The sequence below is a fragment of the Bolinopsis microptera genome, chromosome 7, assembly GCF_026151205.1.
Source record: "Bolinopsis microptera isolate Bmic1 chromosome 7, MBARI_Bmic_1.0, whole genome shotgun sequence".
In the NCBI taxonomy this organism is placed as follows: domain Eukaryota; kingdom Metazoa; phylum Ctenophora; class Tentaculata; order Lobata; family Bolinopsidae; genus Bolinopsis; species Bolinopsis microptera.
This window is the reverse complement of record NC_087078.1, coordinates 1,977,233-1,998,370: the sequence shown is the minus strand read 5'-3', so window position 1 is coordinate 1,998,370 and position 21,138 is coordinate 1,977,233. Positions and strand designations below refer to the sequence as shown.

General features: G+C 39.1%; 1 protein-coding gene across 1 annotated transcript; it reads right to left on the bottom strand.

The window, feature by feature from the left end:
* Positions 1 to 786: 786 nt before the first annotated feature.
* LOC134818108 (uncharacterized) lies at positions 787 to 15,163 on the bottom strand. Its single transcript, XM_063827530.1, has 9 exons — positions 14,309 to 15,163; positions 12,995 to 13,060; positions 12,681 to 12,845; positions 12,248 to 12,379; positions 4,816 to 4,938; positions 4,374 to 4,503; positions 4,076 to 4,232; positions 2,994 to 3,089; positions 787 to 2,815 (listed from the first exon to the last, which is right to left on the bottom strand). The coding sequence occupies exons 1-9, from the start codon at positions 15,161 to 15,163 to the stop codon at positions 2,599 to 2,601; spliced, it is 1,941 nt and encodes a 646-aa protein (XP_063683600.1). The 3' UTR covers positions 787 to 2,598.
* Between the last annotated feature and the right edge of the window lie 5,975 nt (positions 15,164 to 21,138).

Genomic DNA, 21,138 nt, shown 5'->3' with positions numbered 1-21,138 from the left:
GTTAGTTTCTCCAGCTCTACTCTTTGTCCCTTCATCTTCTCCATCTCATTTCCCAGCCGTGTCATGTCTTTGTGGTACGTTTTGCTCGTACCCACTGCCATGTGACGCCTCGTTTTCAGCTCCGTGTTGGTAGATCTTGCTCTCCCAGTAGGAGGTCGTGAGGAGATGGTACCCACATCCCGGAAGGACCTGAGATCTGAGGTAGAAAGATGCTTGGTGTGGGAGATTTGTGTATCTGTGACTGTTCCTCTATCTGAAATCTGTAACGTCCTAGTGTTAGTGCTGCAGTGAGTTGAGGAGGGAACTGCTGTGTTTCCTTTATCTTCCACCTTGGTTATCTCAGTCTCTGTCATTTTGGTCCTCCTCGTTACCTCTGTTCCAACAGACTTTGTGCCTGTCGGGGGTTTATAGCTCACTCCAACCGACACCATCCTTCTCCTCACCTTCTCTTTTTCTCCTATAAACGGTTCTCCTTGCACTCCTCTGTTCACCGTCACAACTCTCTTCTCCACCCTTCCTCCCTCGGGAGTCTCTGTCCCCACCCCCACAGTAACACCCTGTTTCCTCCTCTCCTCAGTCATCGTACTAAACTCCCGTCTCCTAACCACCTCACCCTGCACCCCTACATCAGCGGAACACAAATTAGTGCTAACACTCTGAGAGCGGGTGCTGGGGGAGGGTGTCCAGGTTCCTGAGTCTACTGTAATGGGAGGTGGAACTGTCACTGTACCACGTGACTTCAGTTCAACACGCTTTTTCTTCTTCTTCTTCTTCTTTGTCTCCTTCAAAATAGTGACCGGAGCTGGTGGTGGGGGCAAGTAGGAGAGAATAAGTTTTTTCTTCAAATTTCCCTCGACTGCTACCACATTTTTGTTTTCCTCGAGTATCTTGCTTGTTAGAGCGGTTATATCCTTCAAATTTTTCACATCTGCAACATTGATTTTCTCCTCCTGGACTTTGATCATAGAAAGATTTGTTGGCACTGCTTTTGGTCTGCTTCCTACTGATTTACTCTGCATTGTTTTTCTTTCTTTCTTTTCGTCATCTTCATCTTCACGGACAGATTCCAGAGAAGACACTCTCCGTGAGGGCTCTCCAGTACTGTTTGTTGCTTTCTGTCGGACTCTGGACGAATCTTTGGGTTTGGAAGACATATTTCTCCAACTTGGTTTCAAATCTGTTTAATCTTTCACTGCTTATACTTGTACGCTGTTGACTGATGACTCATCTGCTCAAAGATGACCATGTTAAGAAAAACAACAACAGTCCGTTTCTAAACGGCCATGAATATGTCAAGTGGTCAAAGAATTAACTTATCAATGAGATGGTGTCGTAACTTTATAAGACATTGGTATGTTTATATACCAGTATGATTTATTATCTAGGTGATGTCACTATTATACTTCTACTAATCATGTACCTTGTATTACAGGTAGAGAGTGGACACTAGTTGATGTAGTTGTACATGTGAGCCTATTACTAACAGAAGCAATTCAGCAAGCCTATCACGATTATAAACACCTCTGGGATACTGATAGGATAATCAGCCGGGATAGAATAATCAATCCTGATAATCCCGCTGTTTTGTTCACGTTTTTTTATTACGCGTATCACGTGACTAACTACCTACTACGACCGACAGGTAAAAAATGTCACCTGACCTATGAATTAACGTAAGAACTATAAATATTCTTGATCTACGTATCTGTCGAATTGCAGGAGCTGGCAAAGTTCCAGCACAGTACTCCTTACTATTAGTATTACATTACTTGGACCATCACTTCGAGATGGCCAGGCCTACTCTCATGCTGTCTATAGGTGATGATTAACTCTGAAAAACTAGGGACAACTGGGGAATGATCCCAGAACCTCGACATTTCGCGTATCTTGCTCTACCAATTGAGCTACTGACCCTGATTCTCAGAGCGAAATCACCACTCATATACAGCACAATTTCATGTAGTGTGGATACATGCGAATATATATTCTAAATAACTGATTACTTGGACCAGTTCCAGAACTTGTCTTGACGGTTACCGACTTGACGGTTACCGACTTGACGGTTACCGACTTGACGGTTACCGACTTGACGGTTACCGACTTGACGGTTACCGACTTGACGGTTACCGACTTGACGGTTACCGACTTGACGGTTATCGACTTGACGGTTACATTTGTCTGGTAAATTGTATTTTAGAAATTGCACTGTTTGATATGAACCATATATTATAGTCGTATACTTAAACTTTGATGAACTTCATGACACGATATCGACTCCACCTTTTTTCGCTTGCCAGGCTTAACTTGAATAAGTAACGAAAAAGTAATGAAAAAGTAACAAAAAAGTAACGCAAAGGTAAACAACAAGTAATAAAAAGGTACATAAAAGCATCCAAAAAGTATAGCAATCATAAAAAAGAACCAAAAAGTAACCACGGAAAGTAACCATGAAAAGTAACCATGAAAAGTAACCATGGTAAGTAACCATGGAAAGTAACCACGGAAAGTAACCATGGAAAGTAACCATGAAAAGTAACCACGGAAAGTAACCATGAAAAGTAACCATGGAAAGTAACCACGGAAAGTAACCATGGAAAGTTACCACGGAAAGTAACCACGGAAGGTAACCATGGAAAGTAACCACTGAAAGTAATCTGGAAAGTAACCAATACCAGGTATGACGTCAGGTTGATCGTGCTCCCCTCTATCTCTCCCAATAACAACAGTATACATGACACGAGACGTGATCTGACACATGTTTACACGTGTTCTGGAGAACTTCGCAAACCCTTTGTCTCCCCAGTCAGATCCCCAACTGGAGGGGGAGATAAGGTTAGATTTTACTGAGGAAACCTGGCGATATACAAAGAAGCTGTGGAGAACATTTATTAAGAATCTCTATTTATAATTTAGTATATTGATCTTTGATATATAAATGTTCGTGTCTATCCTGATAAAGGTGAACTAGAAAAAAAGGAAATATTTCCTGTAACCTGTTCTTAACCTCCCAATATCGAGGAGCATACCCAACAATAACAACCCCGTGATTTACCCTTTTGGGGGTTTCACATCCACTGTACACACCATCCCTGAAAATATTTCACTTTTTAGATTCCAAATAATCACAGTTACAATTACCATACAGAGTGCCGAGCCATTACACAACTTTGTGGGCAGTACTTTCAGGACTATTATACCTTTCAGTCAACGACATCTTCGACACGAGCGTGCTAAATCACTCTACAATCAATCTTCGAGATTTTTTCCATTCACTCTTTTTTGTAAAAAAGGTAATAGTGAAAGGTTACGAATGGTCGTTTTTGCAGAAAAACGTGGATTTTGGAGAACGAGGTAGGTTTTTCAAAGATTACATCATCATTTTCAACTCTTATTTTCACTTATAGTTATATAGGTATTAAATAAAATCATATTGTTATGTATCAGATGATTTTGTAAACATGGGCCGGTGTACCAAAAAACCGGTCCCCAAACAAAAAAACAAACGAATCGATGTATTTTTGGACGCTGATTCCAAATCACCCCCATGACATAGGGTTAAAATGCTCCCCTGGCGAGATATTGGCGAAAAACTGTCTTGCAATCACGTGATACGACAGTATAATAAGGAATTTTGTTTAATTTCTCGTTAGGGTTAGGGTTTCAGCATATGCTTTTGTCAGGAATTGGGTTAGGGTTAGGGATGGGATCAGATTAGAGGGTTAGGATTTCGAATAGTGGTTCAGGGCCAGCTAGAGAACGGGTTGAAAAAGTCACGTGACAGTTGAGTGTAGAGTGATTAATCATCATCTCCTTCGACAACCAACATAATATCTCTAATATAGTTTTATTCTCCACACACACTAAGAGTCTTACTATGCCCGAGGAACTAAATCAAACCGGAGTGACCTATATCTAAGGCTCTGGGTATGATCCTTCTGGAACCGGGAAAATTTACTCTTAGTAAATTTTCATGCTATCATTCTAGTATAAGTCCCGCCTCTATTTAATAAAAGATGACATTTGTCTCAAGAATATGATAAGTTTTTAATGCTCACACAAGTTATTACTATCTTACTTGTACGCGTAAAATTCATCCTCTACTGTAAATGCCGCTGCTGGGATATACATTGTTAAAATCCTCTCCAGCGAGCTTGAGGAGGCTTTGTAGTGACCGATGTAGTCCGCATTCTTTATTCCGTTGGCTTTTTCTTTCCATCGGCTACATTTATCAGCTGAGAGCGTGAAAAGTTTAAAAAGGGCCATTTTCTATCGTTTTCATCAGACAATTCAAATTGAAATTTCGGCAGTATTTCTAAAATAAAAAGGTCCTGATTGCTGTTGGATTATGTTAAGAAGTAGATTCACTTTGAAACCTGCTGGAAAGTAAGGTATATCCGTCATAGCAGCTAGTCTACCAGCTGACTGGATGTAGCTCCACACTGATGTGTACCAGCCTCCTCTACAGCCATCCTTTTCCTCGGGATAACTGCAGTCTAACGCTTCCTGAAATATAATCAGAACTAGTTGGGTGAAAAAATGTTGAATCGCTCTTCGTGCATTTTACATTATTGTCTGCTATTTTGAATTTTTTCTATCTTCGCAATTGGCTATTTTGTTAACCAGAACCTTAACAAAACTAATTTTTCTGTCAGCGTCCGAAGAGTAGAGGCTGATATATAGTCGAAAAATCAAAAGTTAGGTACCTCATTTAAAAATTTTAATTTCGCAGCTGCCTAGTTAGAATTATAAAACAAATTGCCTGTTATGTTGCAAATTACAAATATTATTGAACATTCAACTGAATAAGAAGTAAACCTTTTCACTGAAAGATTTGAGGACCCCAGTAGCAGATGAGTAAGATCCCTCAAAAGCTCCAACTCCAGCAAATGCCCAACATGATCCACAAGATTGCTGGTCTTTGACTGCTGTCACGTGCCCCTGTGATCAACAAACGTATAATATCTGAGGTAATTGGTAAGAGAAACAATATGATTTCCATTAACTACAGTTAAGCGATATTTGAACTTCGTTTGCTGTTAAGAGCTCTGATATTTGAGAGTAACAGCCTATCAAGCATATCAGAAACTGAGGTGATTAAATGTAGTAGTCGAGTTCGGCCTAAGATGAGGAACATACACGTACGTACGAAGTACGTTAAATTGGCTCGTTAGCAGTGATATGAGGTGTGAAGTAAACTGTGTAAGGTACTTATTTTGTATAGTTCCACAATCAACAAACGTGTCATCATCCTAGGTATTGAGGCACAGAGACAAATTGGTGACTCAGGTGCCTCAAGGGCCTCAAAGTGCAGTGCCTCAAGGTCCTCAATGCGTAACAAGGTTATCTGCATAGCACATTATTTTAAAAGTGTTAAGCTTCGTTAGGTTAAATTCGAGGAGGGTTATAAACAAAAATAACTTTTTCTCCTTTTTTAGGACATCGTGTAATTTTTACGAACCTTAAAAGTCTAGATAGAACACGAGAAGCCTACTAACAAATAAAGAAGCCTACTAACAAATAAAGAAGCCTACTAACAAATAAAGAAGCCTACTAACAAATAAAGAAGCCTACTAACAAATAAAGAAGCCTACTAACAAATAAAGAAGCCTACTAACAAATAAAGAAGCCTACTAACAAATAAAGAAGCCTACTAACAAATAAAGAAGCCTACTAACAAATAAAGAAGCCTACTAACAAATAAAGAAGCCTACTAACAAATAAAGAAGCCTACTAACAAATAAAGAAGCCTACTAACAAATAAAGAAGCCTACTAACAAATAAAGAAGCCTACTAACAAATAAAGAAGCCTACTAACAAATAAAGAAGCCTACTAACAAATAAAGAAGCCTACTAACAAATAAAGAAGCCTACTAACAAATAAAGAAGCCTACTAACAAATAAAGAAGCCTACTAACAAATAAAGAAGCCTACTAACAAATAAAGAAGCCTACTAACACCGTGGCAATTGTCCGGCTATCTGTATTATCACTAGTCTAGAAGTCAGATTATTTGTATGTTCATGTTGTTGATTATTACTATGTCTAGAACAATTTAAACAGTCCAACGCTATCTATCGACTATCTTACTTATAATTCGAAGTGATAATACTAGACTAGTGATAATGATGGAAATCCGTATTACTTCACGACTTCCCCGGTTCCATTCGATTCTTCAGTGTAACCACTATAACCACGGATCTTAAAATATTCGATACGTATGCGAGATATCACCTCGAATGCTATTATATAATCCAGTCAGAAGATTTCAAGATTCAGTGTAGGTCAGTTATTTTGTTTCATCCTTCGTTTACTGCTGCCAGTTTAGCTTTTTCTCAAGTCAGATTATTTGTATGTTCATGTTGTTGATTATTACTATGTCTAGAACAATTTAAACAGTCCAACGCTATCTATCGACTATCTTACTTATAATTAGAAGGATTATGTTTGTCTGTGTGTATAATGTATAATGTAGTGCAGAGTCTAGCTGCAATCTAGTGGTGTTGAGTTACATGAATATTTCTCTAACCTTCGTAATTCATAAATTATGTTGTTGCTTCATTGCAGATATTTTGGTCTTGTGTAAATGCAATTGTAAAATTGTAAATTAATAAAATTGATTTGAATTTTGAATTGAAACTACTGAGTTACATTATTTTATCTCATGAATTTGTTTTTATTTATTTATTTTTTAAATTAACGGTTTTTAACTTTTTAAACTTTTTTATATGTAAATAAATTATGACAATTATGTTAGTTATAGAATTTGTTTGTTTTTAAATGACGAAGGCTGTGAAATGTTCACAGTTCTGATAATGAGGAAATCAGAAAGAATGTTTAAAACTAGTGATGATGTTTATGTCATTATTCTTAATCTAATCTAATCTAATCTACCAGCTAGGCAGCGGTAATTATTTTCTTGGTAACCCTACACCTAAAATATGTACTTCCTATCATGCTCAAAGTAAATTCTTAAATTACTAACCCAATTTTGTAGGACTATGCGATGAGGTTCTGAATATGCTGTTGTTTTGAACTTTTATCGATAATTTGCCACATCGACTGTGTTTCGTTTTCCGTGTAAGCCTATACTTAATACTTTAATAGCACCATCCCTGATTGGAGCAATTTAATCGGTCTTGTCCCTTGTTTAGTCATTAACCAGGCTGGTACTGGCGACTGATTGCTGATACGTCATTCTTGTATTTAAAAAACTTATATCATATATTGCAATATTGCCAAACATTCTGGCTTATTACACTCCACACCTGGCGTATTAATATTATACACTCACTATACATCTTGTACTAGCTTCCAGAACTTTCAGTCTGGCTTTTAGTTTGGGTTATATTGTGTTTGTTTGAGAGTTTGTTTGACTTTGAGGTGTGGAAGTCTTCAGACTGTTCATGGCTTACTCGAATGAATCAGTTATGAGCTCGAGGATAAATGCACCACCAGCTTGCTTGTACTTGGTGCTACACTTACAGCACGGAGATCGAACTCCTAATCTCTCAGTTGTAAAATCCCAGTCACCCGGTCACGCCACCGGACCACCGTCCACCAAGCCCGACGCCATTCCACATTTATGACAATATAGTAAATCTCTAAGAATATCAATTATTATCAGAAATTGATTTTAATTTAAATATCATTGAGTTTGACAATACACCAATATTCAGTGTCTAGTGTTTATATATGAGACAATTATTGTGATAATATGTGACTCAGTTGAGTGCAACGTGAAGTCGGTTTGTCAGCTACCCAAAACACAGGTTTACATGTTTTTAGTAAATTGCTGACAGTAGTCAGAATGTAGTGGCATGAAATTGTACATGTACAAAAATATGCTGAAAAATTCCTATCCGTTCTTGTCTTGCTGTCAAAGATAACGTAGGCTTTTTCAGAAAACGACATACAGCGAATAATGTTAAATCGAAGAACAAAAGCCGATTACATCAGCAAATAAAGGTAAAAAAGAATATATTGGAAGAAACAGATTCGTGACACACTGAGGTCACTGATATGTCCCACATTGATAATTTGATATGTCCCACATTGACATATCTCACACTGACATATCTCACACTGACATGCCTACACTGACATGTCCCACACTGACATGTCCCACACTGACATGTCCCACACTAACATGTCCCACACTGACATGTCCCACACTGACATGTCCCACACTGACATGTCCCACACTGACATGTCCCACACTGACATGTCCCACACTGACATGTCCCACACTGACATGTCCCACACTGACATGTCCCACACTGACATGTCCTACACTGACATGTCCCACACTGACATGTCCAACACTGACATGTCCCACACTGACATGTCCCACACTGACATGTCCCACACTGACATCACAGTACTTTTTAAACATAAATCATAAAATCTCAAAATGAAAAATGGTTACAATCAACTGTTTCAGATAAAGTTCTCTTCAAAATGATGTCGGAAAAAGATCTATCAATATCTGGATTAGCTGTTATCACGATTTGCTATGGTATTGTCGGTGCATTTTTTATGTTAAACTTTTTCTCTAGAAGAAGATACTACTTTTTTCTCGAAAAGAAGATTTATGAAATCTGGTTAATAATCACAAATTCAAAACGAAAATACATCGATGATTGGTCGACAAAGCTGAAGAAGGACGGTGAAGATATCCGTGCAAACTATCTCCCATCATTCGAACCACTACCAAAAGATCAGCCATATAAATACTACCCTATCATGATCCCACCAACACCTCTCTCACAGTATGTTGACAGAATGAATATGAAACTTCTAAATGAACTGAAGAAAAAGGATAGGGTAAAGCACGTTGGAATCATAAAACAACGATTAGATCCCAAGAACGGTTACGAGGCCGAAGTGAAAGTTTTTCGGGCCCTTGAAAGATTGAAACTGAGCGAGAACACAATATTCGTTTTGCATAGTTTGAAGTACAGTCAGAGAGATTATCATTATTTTGTTGGAGAAGCACAACAAGGAGAGTGTGATTTTATCATAATGGGAAGGAACTATTTCGTCATCATAGAAGTTAAGAAAAATCAAGCAGACGTGAAGAAGGCTATGGATCAAGCTAAACGAACTGAGAAACTTATTGCAGGCATTATGGCTCAAATTACTGATAAAGTAAAACCTCAGATTTTGAACTTCGCTGCTTGTCCCTTCGCAGGGAATTTGAAAGATGCGAGAATTATAACAAAAAAAGATCTAAAAGATGACAGGAGCTTTTATTCATGGTGGGAAAAAAACGTTATCGACAACGTAGATCAGCAAACTTCTCTTACGTATTATGAAGAAACTCGAGACATTCTTATTGCGTTGTGGGCCAATGAAAACAATAAATGTGAGAAAGAAAGGTGCTCTTTAGAGTGGAACGTACTGAAGATTGATAAGGAACTAAAATATGGCCTGATCACATTCGAGCCGAGAAAAGAAGCGGGGACAGCAAGCCTAGATGTTGTTGAAGCACCCGAGGTAATCAGAAAATATTGTGGAGTTAAGTACCTGACAACAGAGCAAAATAAGGTATTTCAGTGTCTCAGTTTACAACAATACAACGTTTTTGAACACCTATTAAGATACAAAACAGATCAGGAAGATATGGTATTTAAATTGGAGAAGAGGATACTAAGATACAATATTTATGAAAAAAAAGAAGCAGACTATGAGGTAAAAAAGTTATTCGAAACTTTAAGAGAATACAAAACAGAGAAAGATAAGGTATTTAAATTCTTTCATAGATACCAAACAGATAATGAAGATGAGTTATTTGAACGTTTACTAAGATACAAAACTGAAGAAGAAAGTTCACTGAGAGACCCTACTGGGCGGCACTCCGCCGCGGCCGCATCTTTAATGAGAGACCAAACAGAGCAAGATGAGTTATTAGAATTTTTACTTAGATACAAAACAGAATTAGATAAGGTATTTGAATGTTTTCTAAGATACAAAACAAAAGAAGATGAGGTATTAAGATATTTTCCTGATGAACTAGTGAGATATTACAGCATTAGAAATCTCATAACAGAGAGAGATTTGGAATTTGAACGTTTGCTGGGATACAAAACAGAGGAAGATAAGATATGTGAACCTTTACTAAGATACAGATCAGAGGAAGATACAGAACAGAGGAAGATAATGTATCTGAACGATAATGATTTATTTCAACATACATTAAGATCCCACATACCACTTCTAGTATGGATTGATGGACCAGCTGGGAGTGGAAAAACTGTGCTTCTGGCAGGGAGAATGCTACAACTAGCTCAATTAGATACAGTGCGGAGAAGTGTTATTTTTAAATTCATTGAAGGAAACAATGACACTGACTCTACAAAAGGAGAAGAAACCCTTACAATATATCAAAGAGCATGTCAGAAAGCAGGCGTGGATGTCGAGCTTATCTTTCCTATCTTTAACTCTGGAGAAATACATTCATTGACAGACCAGATAATAAACAGTAATAAAACTGTAATAATCATAGAGTTGAGATATGTTGATATTAAATATCTGAGACATACATTTGCTAATCTTGATCAGATATTTCGTGATGTGATTATAGATGATTTTCAGTGCCTGTTACGTTGGTATGGCAGAGCTGATATCCGTGTCCTGCTGAAAGAACTGGACAGACATTATCAGGGTTATAGCGATACAGGTCGCAGTCTTCTAATAGCATGTGATTTAGGACAGTGGTATTGGCGTGACAGAAAATATATTGATGGTGTAAGAAATTTCATTGAAAAACGTTTTGAAAAACGAGAGTTGACAAAGAATCTTAGGAACACTTGTGATATATCAGATATTTTATCCGTTTTTAGAGATAAATACATAGAATTTGCGCTAAACAGTGACATGTTACCCAAGCAACTTCCGGGTCATTTCATCCGTGGCCCACTAACTGAATTTCGGGTATTTGAAAAGTTTGATCGTGATTTAATCACGATCAAATTTAATCAAGAATTGATCAAGTTATGCAAAATTAACGATTCAGATAATTCTAAATATGGGACCGTAGTTTACAATGATGTTGACGAAGCACTAATTGAAAGCATATCGGATGTGAATAAAGAAAAGATAAAAGTGTGTCACTGTGCACAAATCAACTCAGCCGAATGGCCGGCCGTTCTTGTGTTACATCATATATGGGGCGATAACCATGAAAAAGAGGACTTTACTCAACTTTATCTTATGATATCGCGAGCTCGGGTGAAGTGTTCCGTTTTGATGTATTTTAAAAGACTAAAAAGAGGAAAGAGACAGAGTTTTTATTTACTTAGGACTCATATGCATACAGAAACGATGAATCAAATGTCAATATTGCTTGAAAAAATAGAACCTTTGGCTCGTGTTATCAAATATTAGATTTCTTTCTTATTTGCTAACAGTGGGACTGGGAGCCTTTCAGATCAGAGACCGGGACATTCTGGCCGTAGGATACTAAAGACTTCAGGGTCCATACCTTTAAAATGTTTTCTCAATGTTCAAGAACGTAAAATATAAGAACATTCACCGTTTAATATTTAGTTATGAATTGTTAATATTATAGCACCGAGGAACCTAAGACCTCTAAAATCAGGGTTTTAATGTATCGTTCCTTTTTTAGACTTAAAATATTGCATCGAATTAACCGAAATTTACTGTTTGTAATTACTTATAATACCTTTGGCATGTTAACGAGTTACCTTAAGGCCAATAAATTTGGTCCACAATAAATTTGGTATATTTGATAATTTTTTGTGAAAACTTTTTTTAAATAGGAACTTTTTTGTGAGTCTTAAAACTGCAACCGTGATTGTAACTCAGGTATGTGATGACTTGTGGAGCGCACATCGCTGAATAGCAATCATGAAGCAGGTCTCACCCAGGTCAGGTTTATCTAGGGCTATTCTCTGAGGGCACACTGCCAGTTGTTTATGTTTTGAGTTGTGTACATCGTTTGATTTTTGGATATTTTGGTATGTCTTAAAGTTACGGGTATTGATATTTATCATACATATATTCTATGTAATTCAATATATCTCGAGTAAACATTAATCGGGGAACCAAAACCCGATTCCCAATCAATCAGGAATGATAGAATTTTTAATTGTCGGCGGAATCCAAATTTTTGATTGTTAAAAAAGGGGGTATAATAGTATAGGGAGTATAATTATAGTATAGGGGATATAATTAAAGCTACTGTCGCGCTTGTCAGCACTGTGACAACCAAAAGCAGTAATTCTCACGTGATAACGATGGTTGAACTCTATCGGAAGTGCTGAATATCCAGATTGGGGAGGAGAAGGTCTTATTTCCTTAGTTGCATGATCCTGTGTGCTGTTTGTTACTCCAAGATATAGTGACTTCTCTTTTGGGGTCTGAAATTGAGAGAGTGTCACGACACATATGTTTATTGCCTTGATCAGAACTTTCCGTTTTTGACGATATGTTTTTGACGATATGTTTTTGACGATATGTTTTAGACGATTTGTTTTTAAGGTATTTTTAATCGTAATATGCGAATGAGCATGACTTTCCAGCAATTTTTAAAACTTTTTTTGTTACATCAAAGGTTTAACTTTACTACAAAAGAAACGTCATCTGTCAAGACCTCACTAAGCTTAACATAATCATAACATCAAATCTCCCAACAAAGTGAACAACTGAGTGATCACTGACCATGATAGAAAACTTGTTTATAGCCATGTTGAATCCCCTGTTAGAGAGTGAGTTATGTTGTCCAGCAGCACGCTCCGCTCTCAGCAACAGAGAACTTCTTAGTGTCAGTTCCACTCTAGTTAAGTGGGTTTCGCTCCGTAGACTGTTCAGTAGTTTTCTCACTGCCTGTCAGGAAATAATGTTAAGAGACTTTTGCTGTATCCCATAAATCAGCAATGCAAATTGCAATGAATGATTGAAATTTACTGCTATCAAGTAGAAATTTGATTTGAATCAAAGCTAACGACTTATCGCTGGGCTAATAACAAACTGACCTTGTCAAGAGTAGGGGCAGAGTTTAAAAAAACATGAGAAGCAAGTAACAGTTGACAGAAACAAGACTAGAAACAAACAGAAAAAACGCATTTTGCAGCTAATTTCTCTATATATTAATACAAAATATTCTCCCAAACAAATTGGAGCTTCTGTCAAAGCTCAAAACATGAAATAAATTTATATGATCCTGATCAAGTTCAAACTACTCGTTCCCCGACCTATCCCCAGCTGTTAGTGACTAACTGTGGTGAACAATAAGAATGTGTCAGAATGATTAACTTTGATCTTCTACCGTCGCATTGTTCTAATAACTCTGTAATTAAAACTACATCAATTTGTCAGCGAATGTAAACATTGATTCATGAGCTTCACTGTGCAGTGTGCATCTGTCATAATAGCGTTTTCAAAGACTGCCCGGCCCATTATCTCATCGAGCCGGGACGGCGGAGGGGCGCATGCGGAACTGTACAATAGTAGCGTACTTTATTACATTTAATGTCGACGGTATTTATTGACCAGCAAAAGATTTTATTAAAGTCAGGATCTGACAAGATACTATAATTCGGGGTCAAAACGTTCGATAAAAAAGTTCGACATCGCTTAGTTTGTGGTACACATTAATTGAACTTATAACAGTCTTTCAACTTTAATACTACTAATTATACCAATACTAATACTAATTAAAAATTATCATTTATATCTTTACATTGTGTATCTAACTCAACGATTCAATGAAATTGCTATTCAATGAAACAAGACATTTAATTTTTAGCACATTTTATAGAATCAAAAAATATATAACAATTCACTAAAATATAATGCCCATTTGTTATATGACATTTTGTCCTTGACTGCTAATTGGATAGTGAAATGACTTAAAGTCCCTTACTAATACTATGGTCCTGCTGAGGTATTCTTCACTCCTCCTTGAAGTCTTCATTTATTCTTGTGTGTACGCCAGTGGCGACACGCCCCTGTGGGCCCCCTTCTTTAAACTTTTTATAATATCCTGATCTTAGAGAATACGCGTGTAAAATCTCTAAAAAAGTGTGTTTCTTAGCTAAGTTCTCAAAAATTTCCCACATTCAAACTACGATCGCCCCCCCCCCCCCCCTAAGGAACCGCCTCCTTTATAGCGGGGTTAGCGGGGACCGTCGTTTCGCCACTGGTGTAAGCATCATAACGTTGCGCGAAACAGTTGCAGTGGTGGCTGTAATATCAGAGGATGTTTCTCCTCGACTTCCTTTGCACATTACATCTAGCATGTGTGCTTTTAATGAAGACACCCTTGCCAGCAGAATGATAGGATTTACTGCAGCATTGAAGAAGAAGGGCATATATCCCATGATATAGAGTCTTCTGCGGTCTACCCCCGCGCCAAGGTCATCAGAAAAGCACACAGTGAAAGGTTGGTACAGGGTGCAGGATGAGCAAATGATAAATACCATTCCAATAAGTATAATAGTGATGCTCAGCTTGGTATTGCTTCGTCTATCAGCTTCTTGGTTGCTACTCATTGGCTGCCTGCTGAGAAGAGCTACTACTTGGATAATGGTAGCTATAACAGTGATCCCCGCACATAGAAAGACTGGGAGACCAGTGTAAAGCAGATCAATTGCACACTCGGCAGAGACTCCTCCGTGTCTGCTCATCTCTCCTTGTGAGTTGGGCTTGGCATCTTCATCATTGTTACTCCCAAAGAGATCCTGTATATACTTTGCTTTATTTGGCTGATAGAAGTGACCAATGAGTGCATTCTTTTTCATTTCGGCAGGATCTTCAGATTCCTTGGAATCTTTTATGAAGACCCCTGTTTCAATAAGAAAAAAAGCAACCCAGATGGCGAGCCAGACAAAAATAGAAATAACTACAGCTGTTTTGTTCACCACGGAAGATATGGGAGAGATTATTCTGATGGTACGGATGACTGCAAAGACCATGCTGACAAAGGCTGAAACCTTGAATGAAACAACAGACAGGAAGTAACTGGGAGCTATCAGAATGAAGATGTATGAGGTTGACTGGTCACCTGATTGCTTGAGACCCAGCATTGTGATGAATATGAGGGTGTGCAAACCTGCACAGAGTCCTGTTGCAAAGTCACTGGAACTGAGCATAAAATAGATGAATCCTATCAAAGTCTTGACTTTGGGCCAGTAGAAAGTCATAATACCGAGATTAAAGACAGATGCAACTGCACACAAGAGGAAAGTTGCGACTGCTATTACTATGTTAAACGTGTCGCCGAGATATGAAGGGTCCTCTAATATATCCGGTGATATGGTGAACTGATCATTATTAGCACTGAATGTTCCTGAGCCTGTGATTGTAGGTTGAACGTTTGTCATTGGAAATGCTTCTTGAATGTGTGTATGCCTGTAAGATTTTCATTACTTATTGTGTCGTTTAAAGATTTCAATCGCTAATTTAGTTGTAATGGCGTCAAATAATATTTAATATTTATCATTATCATAAGGTAATACGACTACCTTATCGGACCTTATTTGGACGGAAATTAATTGAACGCTGGAGGCCCTAACGTTCATCTTAATGTCCGTTCAAATAAAGTCCGTTCATTTAAGGTCCGTCCAAGTTAAAGTCCGTTGAATTTTTTTCAAATATTTTTCTACTTCGAACTTTTTGTCCAGAATATGACAACTATGAAAACTTTATTGTGCCGTAAGTTAACGACGGAAAGGTTCTCCTTGGTCTGCCGGAGGCACAGAAAACTTTAATACTATATGATGTTTTCAAGGGTCACTCGGCGGAAAAATTCAACGAAATTATGGCACTCAACAACATAGTTCATGAGCTAGTCCCCGCCAACATGACAAACTTGTTCCAGCCTCTAGATATTACAGTAAATCGTGTTGCCAAGGACATTGTCCGACGTTTTTATAGTTCATATAACTCAGGGGAGGTAATGAAACAGTGCTAGGAAAGCTCCACGTGATGTTAAGGTTAACCTAAAGTTGTCTAAGATAAAATCACTTCACGACTAACGGCTTGTAAAAGTTAACGCTGAAATGCAGGACCGGGGTAGTTTGATAAAAAAAAAAGGTTTCCATAAAGCTAGAAATCACTGATGCTTTAAGCATGGACTATTTCATGCACGAAAACCCATTTGATGAAGATGATATGTGATATTAGCTTTTCTTACTTACTGTATAAAAATGGATTCAAAAATCGGATTTTTGATGGTTTTGAATGCCTTCTAGCGTTCATATTAATGTCTGTTCATAATTATGTCCGTTCATTTAATGTCCGTCCAAATAAGGTCCGATAAGGTAGGTAATATTAATCTATAGTTATTTATTTAAATCTTCAATTTAGCCATAATTGGTATCAAGATGGAGAAATCAACAAACAAGCAAATAAGCTAATGAAGCAAACTGTAATGAACGACAAGGAACTAATGATTGAGTGCTGTTTCATTCTACAAGGCAAACACACAGGGTTTATAATAATCGAACTAAAAAGTTTAAAAGGAATAATTGCGTCTAAGGTAAAATCAGGAAACAATGGTACAGTTTAATCATAATGATAAAGCAGTAACGCATCACCCAATGCGTTACGAGATGGAGCCTTTGTTTTCGACAGACGGTACGTATATAGCTTATGTACCGCAGTGGAATTAAACGGAATTAAACGGAATTAAACGTAAAGTTGTCGGAGATGGCACTAACACCATCGTCTCGACTATACATGAATGAATAACATATCTAGAGTAAGTAAAATTCGAGATTCAAGAATCATGAAAATTTAAAACAAAATCACTTAAAATTTAACTCCCGTACAAACAACCGAAATAGAAATAATTGCTGAAATAATAATTTAACATAAGAGGAAGTAGTAAAAGGCAACTTCAATGGTCACTAAACTGCGATATAAGTATTCGAGTCCACAAAAGACACATTCATACTCAAACAGACCTCCCACTCACAGTCACAACGTACTGGAAACAGTAATCACTAGTGTTCCATGCTCGTACAACAGATCGTGAAATCTGCATAATGATGGTTGATCTGTATTATGTCTGTTGAGTTGGTAGTCCTGATGGGGTGACAGGCGGTATTGGCGTCTTTTTCGGGTTCCTGATGCGGTGACAGTTGCAAAGGAATTTGCCCAGTTCTTGCACATGGGCAGAATTCATGATAGCTCCGTATTCCTTGAGCAGCAAAAGACTCTTAAGGTTTTCCGACAGTGAGAGTCTCGCTGAGTGGTACATTGGACATTCAGTGAGGCAGTGTTCTTCATTTTCAATGATTGTTCCTTCGAAAAAGGGGAGATATTCTAAGCCTTGAACGTTATCCTTGTTGCAGCAGAATCTGCAGGCTCTCGTCCACGTTCCAGTTTCTTTTGTGTATCTCCCTCTCTCAATAAGAAGGTCATGGCTACTGGAGCGGATTTTTGCTATGTGCATGCGACATTGACTATTCTTTAGATTGAGATACTGCTCCTCTCCGAATACCTGTTTGATAGTGCAGTAAAATTGCATTTTCTTTTGGGATGCTAAATCTGTTCTCCAATCTTTTACAAAGTGATCAACCAAATTTCCATGTGCAGTTGAGGTCGTTCCTTCTGCTCTGTGTTGGTCGGATCGAGCGAATTTGGCCGCTTTGGATTCAGACTGAGCGATCGAGTTCCAGGTCTTATACCAAGAGAGGTTTAGATTCTTCTGCTCTTGGAATGTCTGATGTACAAGAAAGTTGACGCTGCTCACGTCGGGTGATGTCTGAGACAATCTGTCGAAGTATCTCAGGCATTGTGGTAGTACCGACAGGGCCCATGGTAACCTGCCCGTATCTCCGTAACAGAAATTGTTGTTAGCTTTCTTGTGTAAGCCGAGCACCCATTTCAGCATTTTCAGGTGTGTTGTCTCAAGTGCGTCCTTTGTTGCAGCTCTGGCAAGGTTCTGTCTTGAACCATCAGCGCAAGCCATCTCCTTTGCCATTTTTGTACACGGTAGCCATATCTGACAGGCATACGTAGCGACTGGTTTAACGAGGCTGTCTATAAGCTTGAGCATGGTTTTTGTTGTTAATGCTCGAGTGTCGACCATGCGTCTGATCGAGAAAAATGCTCTTAGTGCTTTTTTCCTCAGTTCGTTCATGGCACCTTTAAATGAACCGTTGAGACTGAATTGAATGCCTAGATAGCAGTAAGATTTGGCCGATGAGATGTCCAGGTTCCCTAGTTTGAACCCGTAGGAGCACTTCAGCAAACGAGAGCTCGAGTTGAATACCATGATTTTGGTTTTGTCGATGTTAATTGACAGTTCCCATTTACTTGCAAATTCGTGCAGGCAATCAAGTTGTTTCTGCAGGCTTTTGGCGTCGAGTGCCAAAAGTATCAGGTCGTCTGCCCACAGAAGATGGCTGACCGGGAAGCCGTTCAGTTCTGGAATTGACAAGTCCTCAAGAGCTGCTAGTCTAATGGAGAGGTCATAAATGTATACCTTGAAGAGCTCCGGCGACATTGGATGCCCCTGTTCGGTACCAATGGTGACATCGATGGTGTCCGACAGCTTCTTGCTCAGTTTGATACGGGTAACTGAGTTGCTGTACATGTTCTGGAGGCAAGAGAAGAAGCTTCCTCCGATACCAAGTCTACTGAGTTTGTACATGAGAGCCTCCCTGCAGACTGTGTCGAACGCCTTACGATAGTCCACGAAGCAAGCGAATATTTTCTTCTTCAGCTTCTTTGTATACTTCTCGATGATCGTTGTAAGGGTCAGGATATGGTCAGAGCACTGGGCACCAGCTCTGAATCCGAGTTGGTGAGGGAAGTCGGGACAGACGACTTTACGGAATTCGATCAGCCTATCAAGGAGGAGGGATGCAAAGAGTTTTCCAAGGCAACTTCCGACTGTGATTGCTCTATAGTTATCGGGGTTCTGCTTGTCCCCCTTTTTGTGTAGGGGGGTAGTTATTGAGCAGTTCCAGGGGTAGATTCCTTGCGTTAGGCAACCATTGAATAGTTTCAGAAGGACTTTTTGGAGACCGAGTTTGGAGCTCTTGAGCATCTCGTTGGAGATAAGATCACATGAAACGCTTTTGTTATTCTGGAGCTTGTTGGTGACTTTCTCCAGTTCTTGGATAGTAAACTCTGTGTTGAGTTTTTCAAGTTCGACTGATGGCTCGAGGTGGTACTCGGTTCCCTGTTCACCAGCTTCGTTGGTCGAAGTGTTCGTTTGTAGTCCACCGTGCGAGGGGTCCTTGCACTTCTGATTGTATAGGTCGTTGAAGAACTTGTGAAATGCGATCAGGTCATATATGTCGAATGTATCGGGGTCCTTGCAAGCGGACGAGAGGTCTTTTAAAGCAGCCCAGTTGATGTTGTTGCTGAGGTTGATTTTCTCGTTAAGTTTGTATAGGTAAGCTCCCTTTCTAGCTCGTGTTTGTGCCCTGTATTCTTTCTTACGGAGGTAAAATCTTGCTCGGTTGGATTCCACGAGCATAGGATCGATGTGGGTGTTATTCTTGGCTCTTTCGTCTCTACAGACTAATCGTTTAGCATGCCTACAACTCCAATCAAACCATTTGTTTTTGTTAGTACTGGGCTTTCCACTTTTCTGGGTGGTAACTTGACTTGCCAGGTTAGTAAAGGTGGCAATCACAATTTTATTGAAACTGCGAATGTCGTCAGGGGAGGAAATATCAGTTTGAAGAAGAGAATCAACTTTTTCTTTGAATTGAGCGGTGTTCTGGGCTGACTTGAATTTTTCTGTGGTACCAAGTCCAGAGCAGGCATCTTTGGTCCACTTGAATGGCTTCGGGATCGATGCGAATTTGAGCTCCATTTCGTTCGAGATGTCGCCAGCCATCACAATGTTCCTTATGTTAGTGGTTAAAGTGGTGGATATTGGTCTGTGGTCAGAATAAGGGGTGAGGTCACCAACTTTGAAGAACCTTGCCCGATGAAGGAGGCTGTGGGACACGCAAATGTAGTCGACCGTACTTACTCCATTTCTTTGAATGCAAGTTGGACTGCCAAATATGTCCCCAATTGTCCTTCCGTTTAGGATTATCATTCCAGTTGTCTGAAGTAGCTCAATGAAGGGTTTGCCGTTGGAGTTGAGAATCCGATCTTGGTTGTTTCTAGAGGCTACCTCAGTAGGAGATATAGAATGCTGGGGAGGATCGAGTTCAACTTGAAGGTCCCTAGACTCGCATGGTATAAGGAAGTCGTTCACTGTGCCGGTCCGCGCGTTCATGTCACCAAGTATGGCAGCATCTTCGGAGTCGGGGATATTTGATAGACACTCTTCTAGGTGCTCACAAGTGGTTGTATATTGTTCCATTTTGGAACGCATTCGTTTCTTGTATGAGCCATGAGCTGGCGAGTCGTACACATTGATAAGATTCAGATCTTTGTCAAGGTTGAAGTATTTGGCTTTAAGCTTTACGATGAGTATGTCGTCGCATTTGGAAAAATGAACTCTGACTACTCCTGCAGCCAAGTGCTTCCGGATCGCTGTGCACACGCCACCTGAGTTGCTATCCGATCTGTTGGCGTTGAAGCATTTGAATTCCCGCATAGAAACCTGTCCTTTAGTTTCTTGTAGGCAGACGATATCGTGGCCAGCTATGAGCTTCTGGACCTCGTCAATTTCGAATTTGACACCCTCAAATTTGTCACGCTGGTGGTTGATGTTCCAGCTCATGAGTTTGAGTGAGTGTCTCATCTTAGGGGGGCTATTCATCTCTAAACCTGTTCGTGCTGCGTCTGGATCTGTCCTTTGGTTGGTAGCTTACTCGAGGTAAGCGCATTGTTTTCCTCATTCCTTCACGGAGGCGCACCCACAGCATTTTTTGACCTCGTTCTCTCAGCTTGAACCCTTCGTTACTTGTGTACAAGTTTTGGTCACCGATGCTGTTATTTTGGAATGTAAAGATCCTATCTTTTGCAACCGGCTTGTGTTTGTGGAGCCAGCTCACATAGTCTTCAACATCTTTGTTGACTATGCTGATTCTCTCATTGAGGGCTTTATCGTTGCTCGATGGAATCAGTCCTGAGAAGCATATTTGGGCTTTGGTTGTGTTCATCAGGTGCTCGGAGAACTCCTCAACGATACTCACGAGACCAGATTTCTTTTTGAGAAGGTCATTTATCCCCGTGTGAACATATATGCATTCGGGCT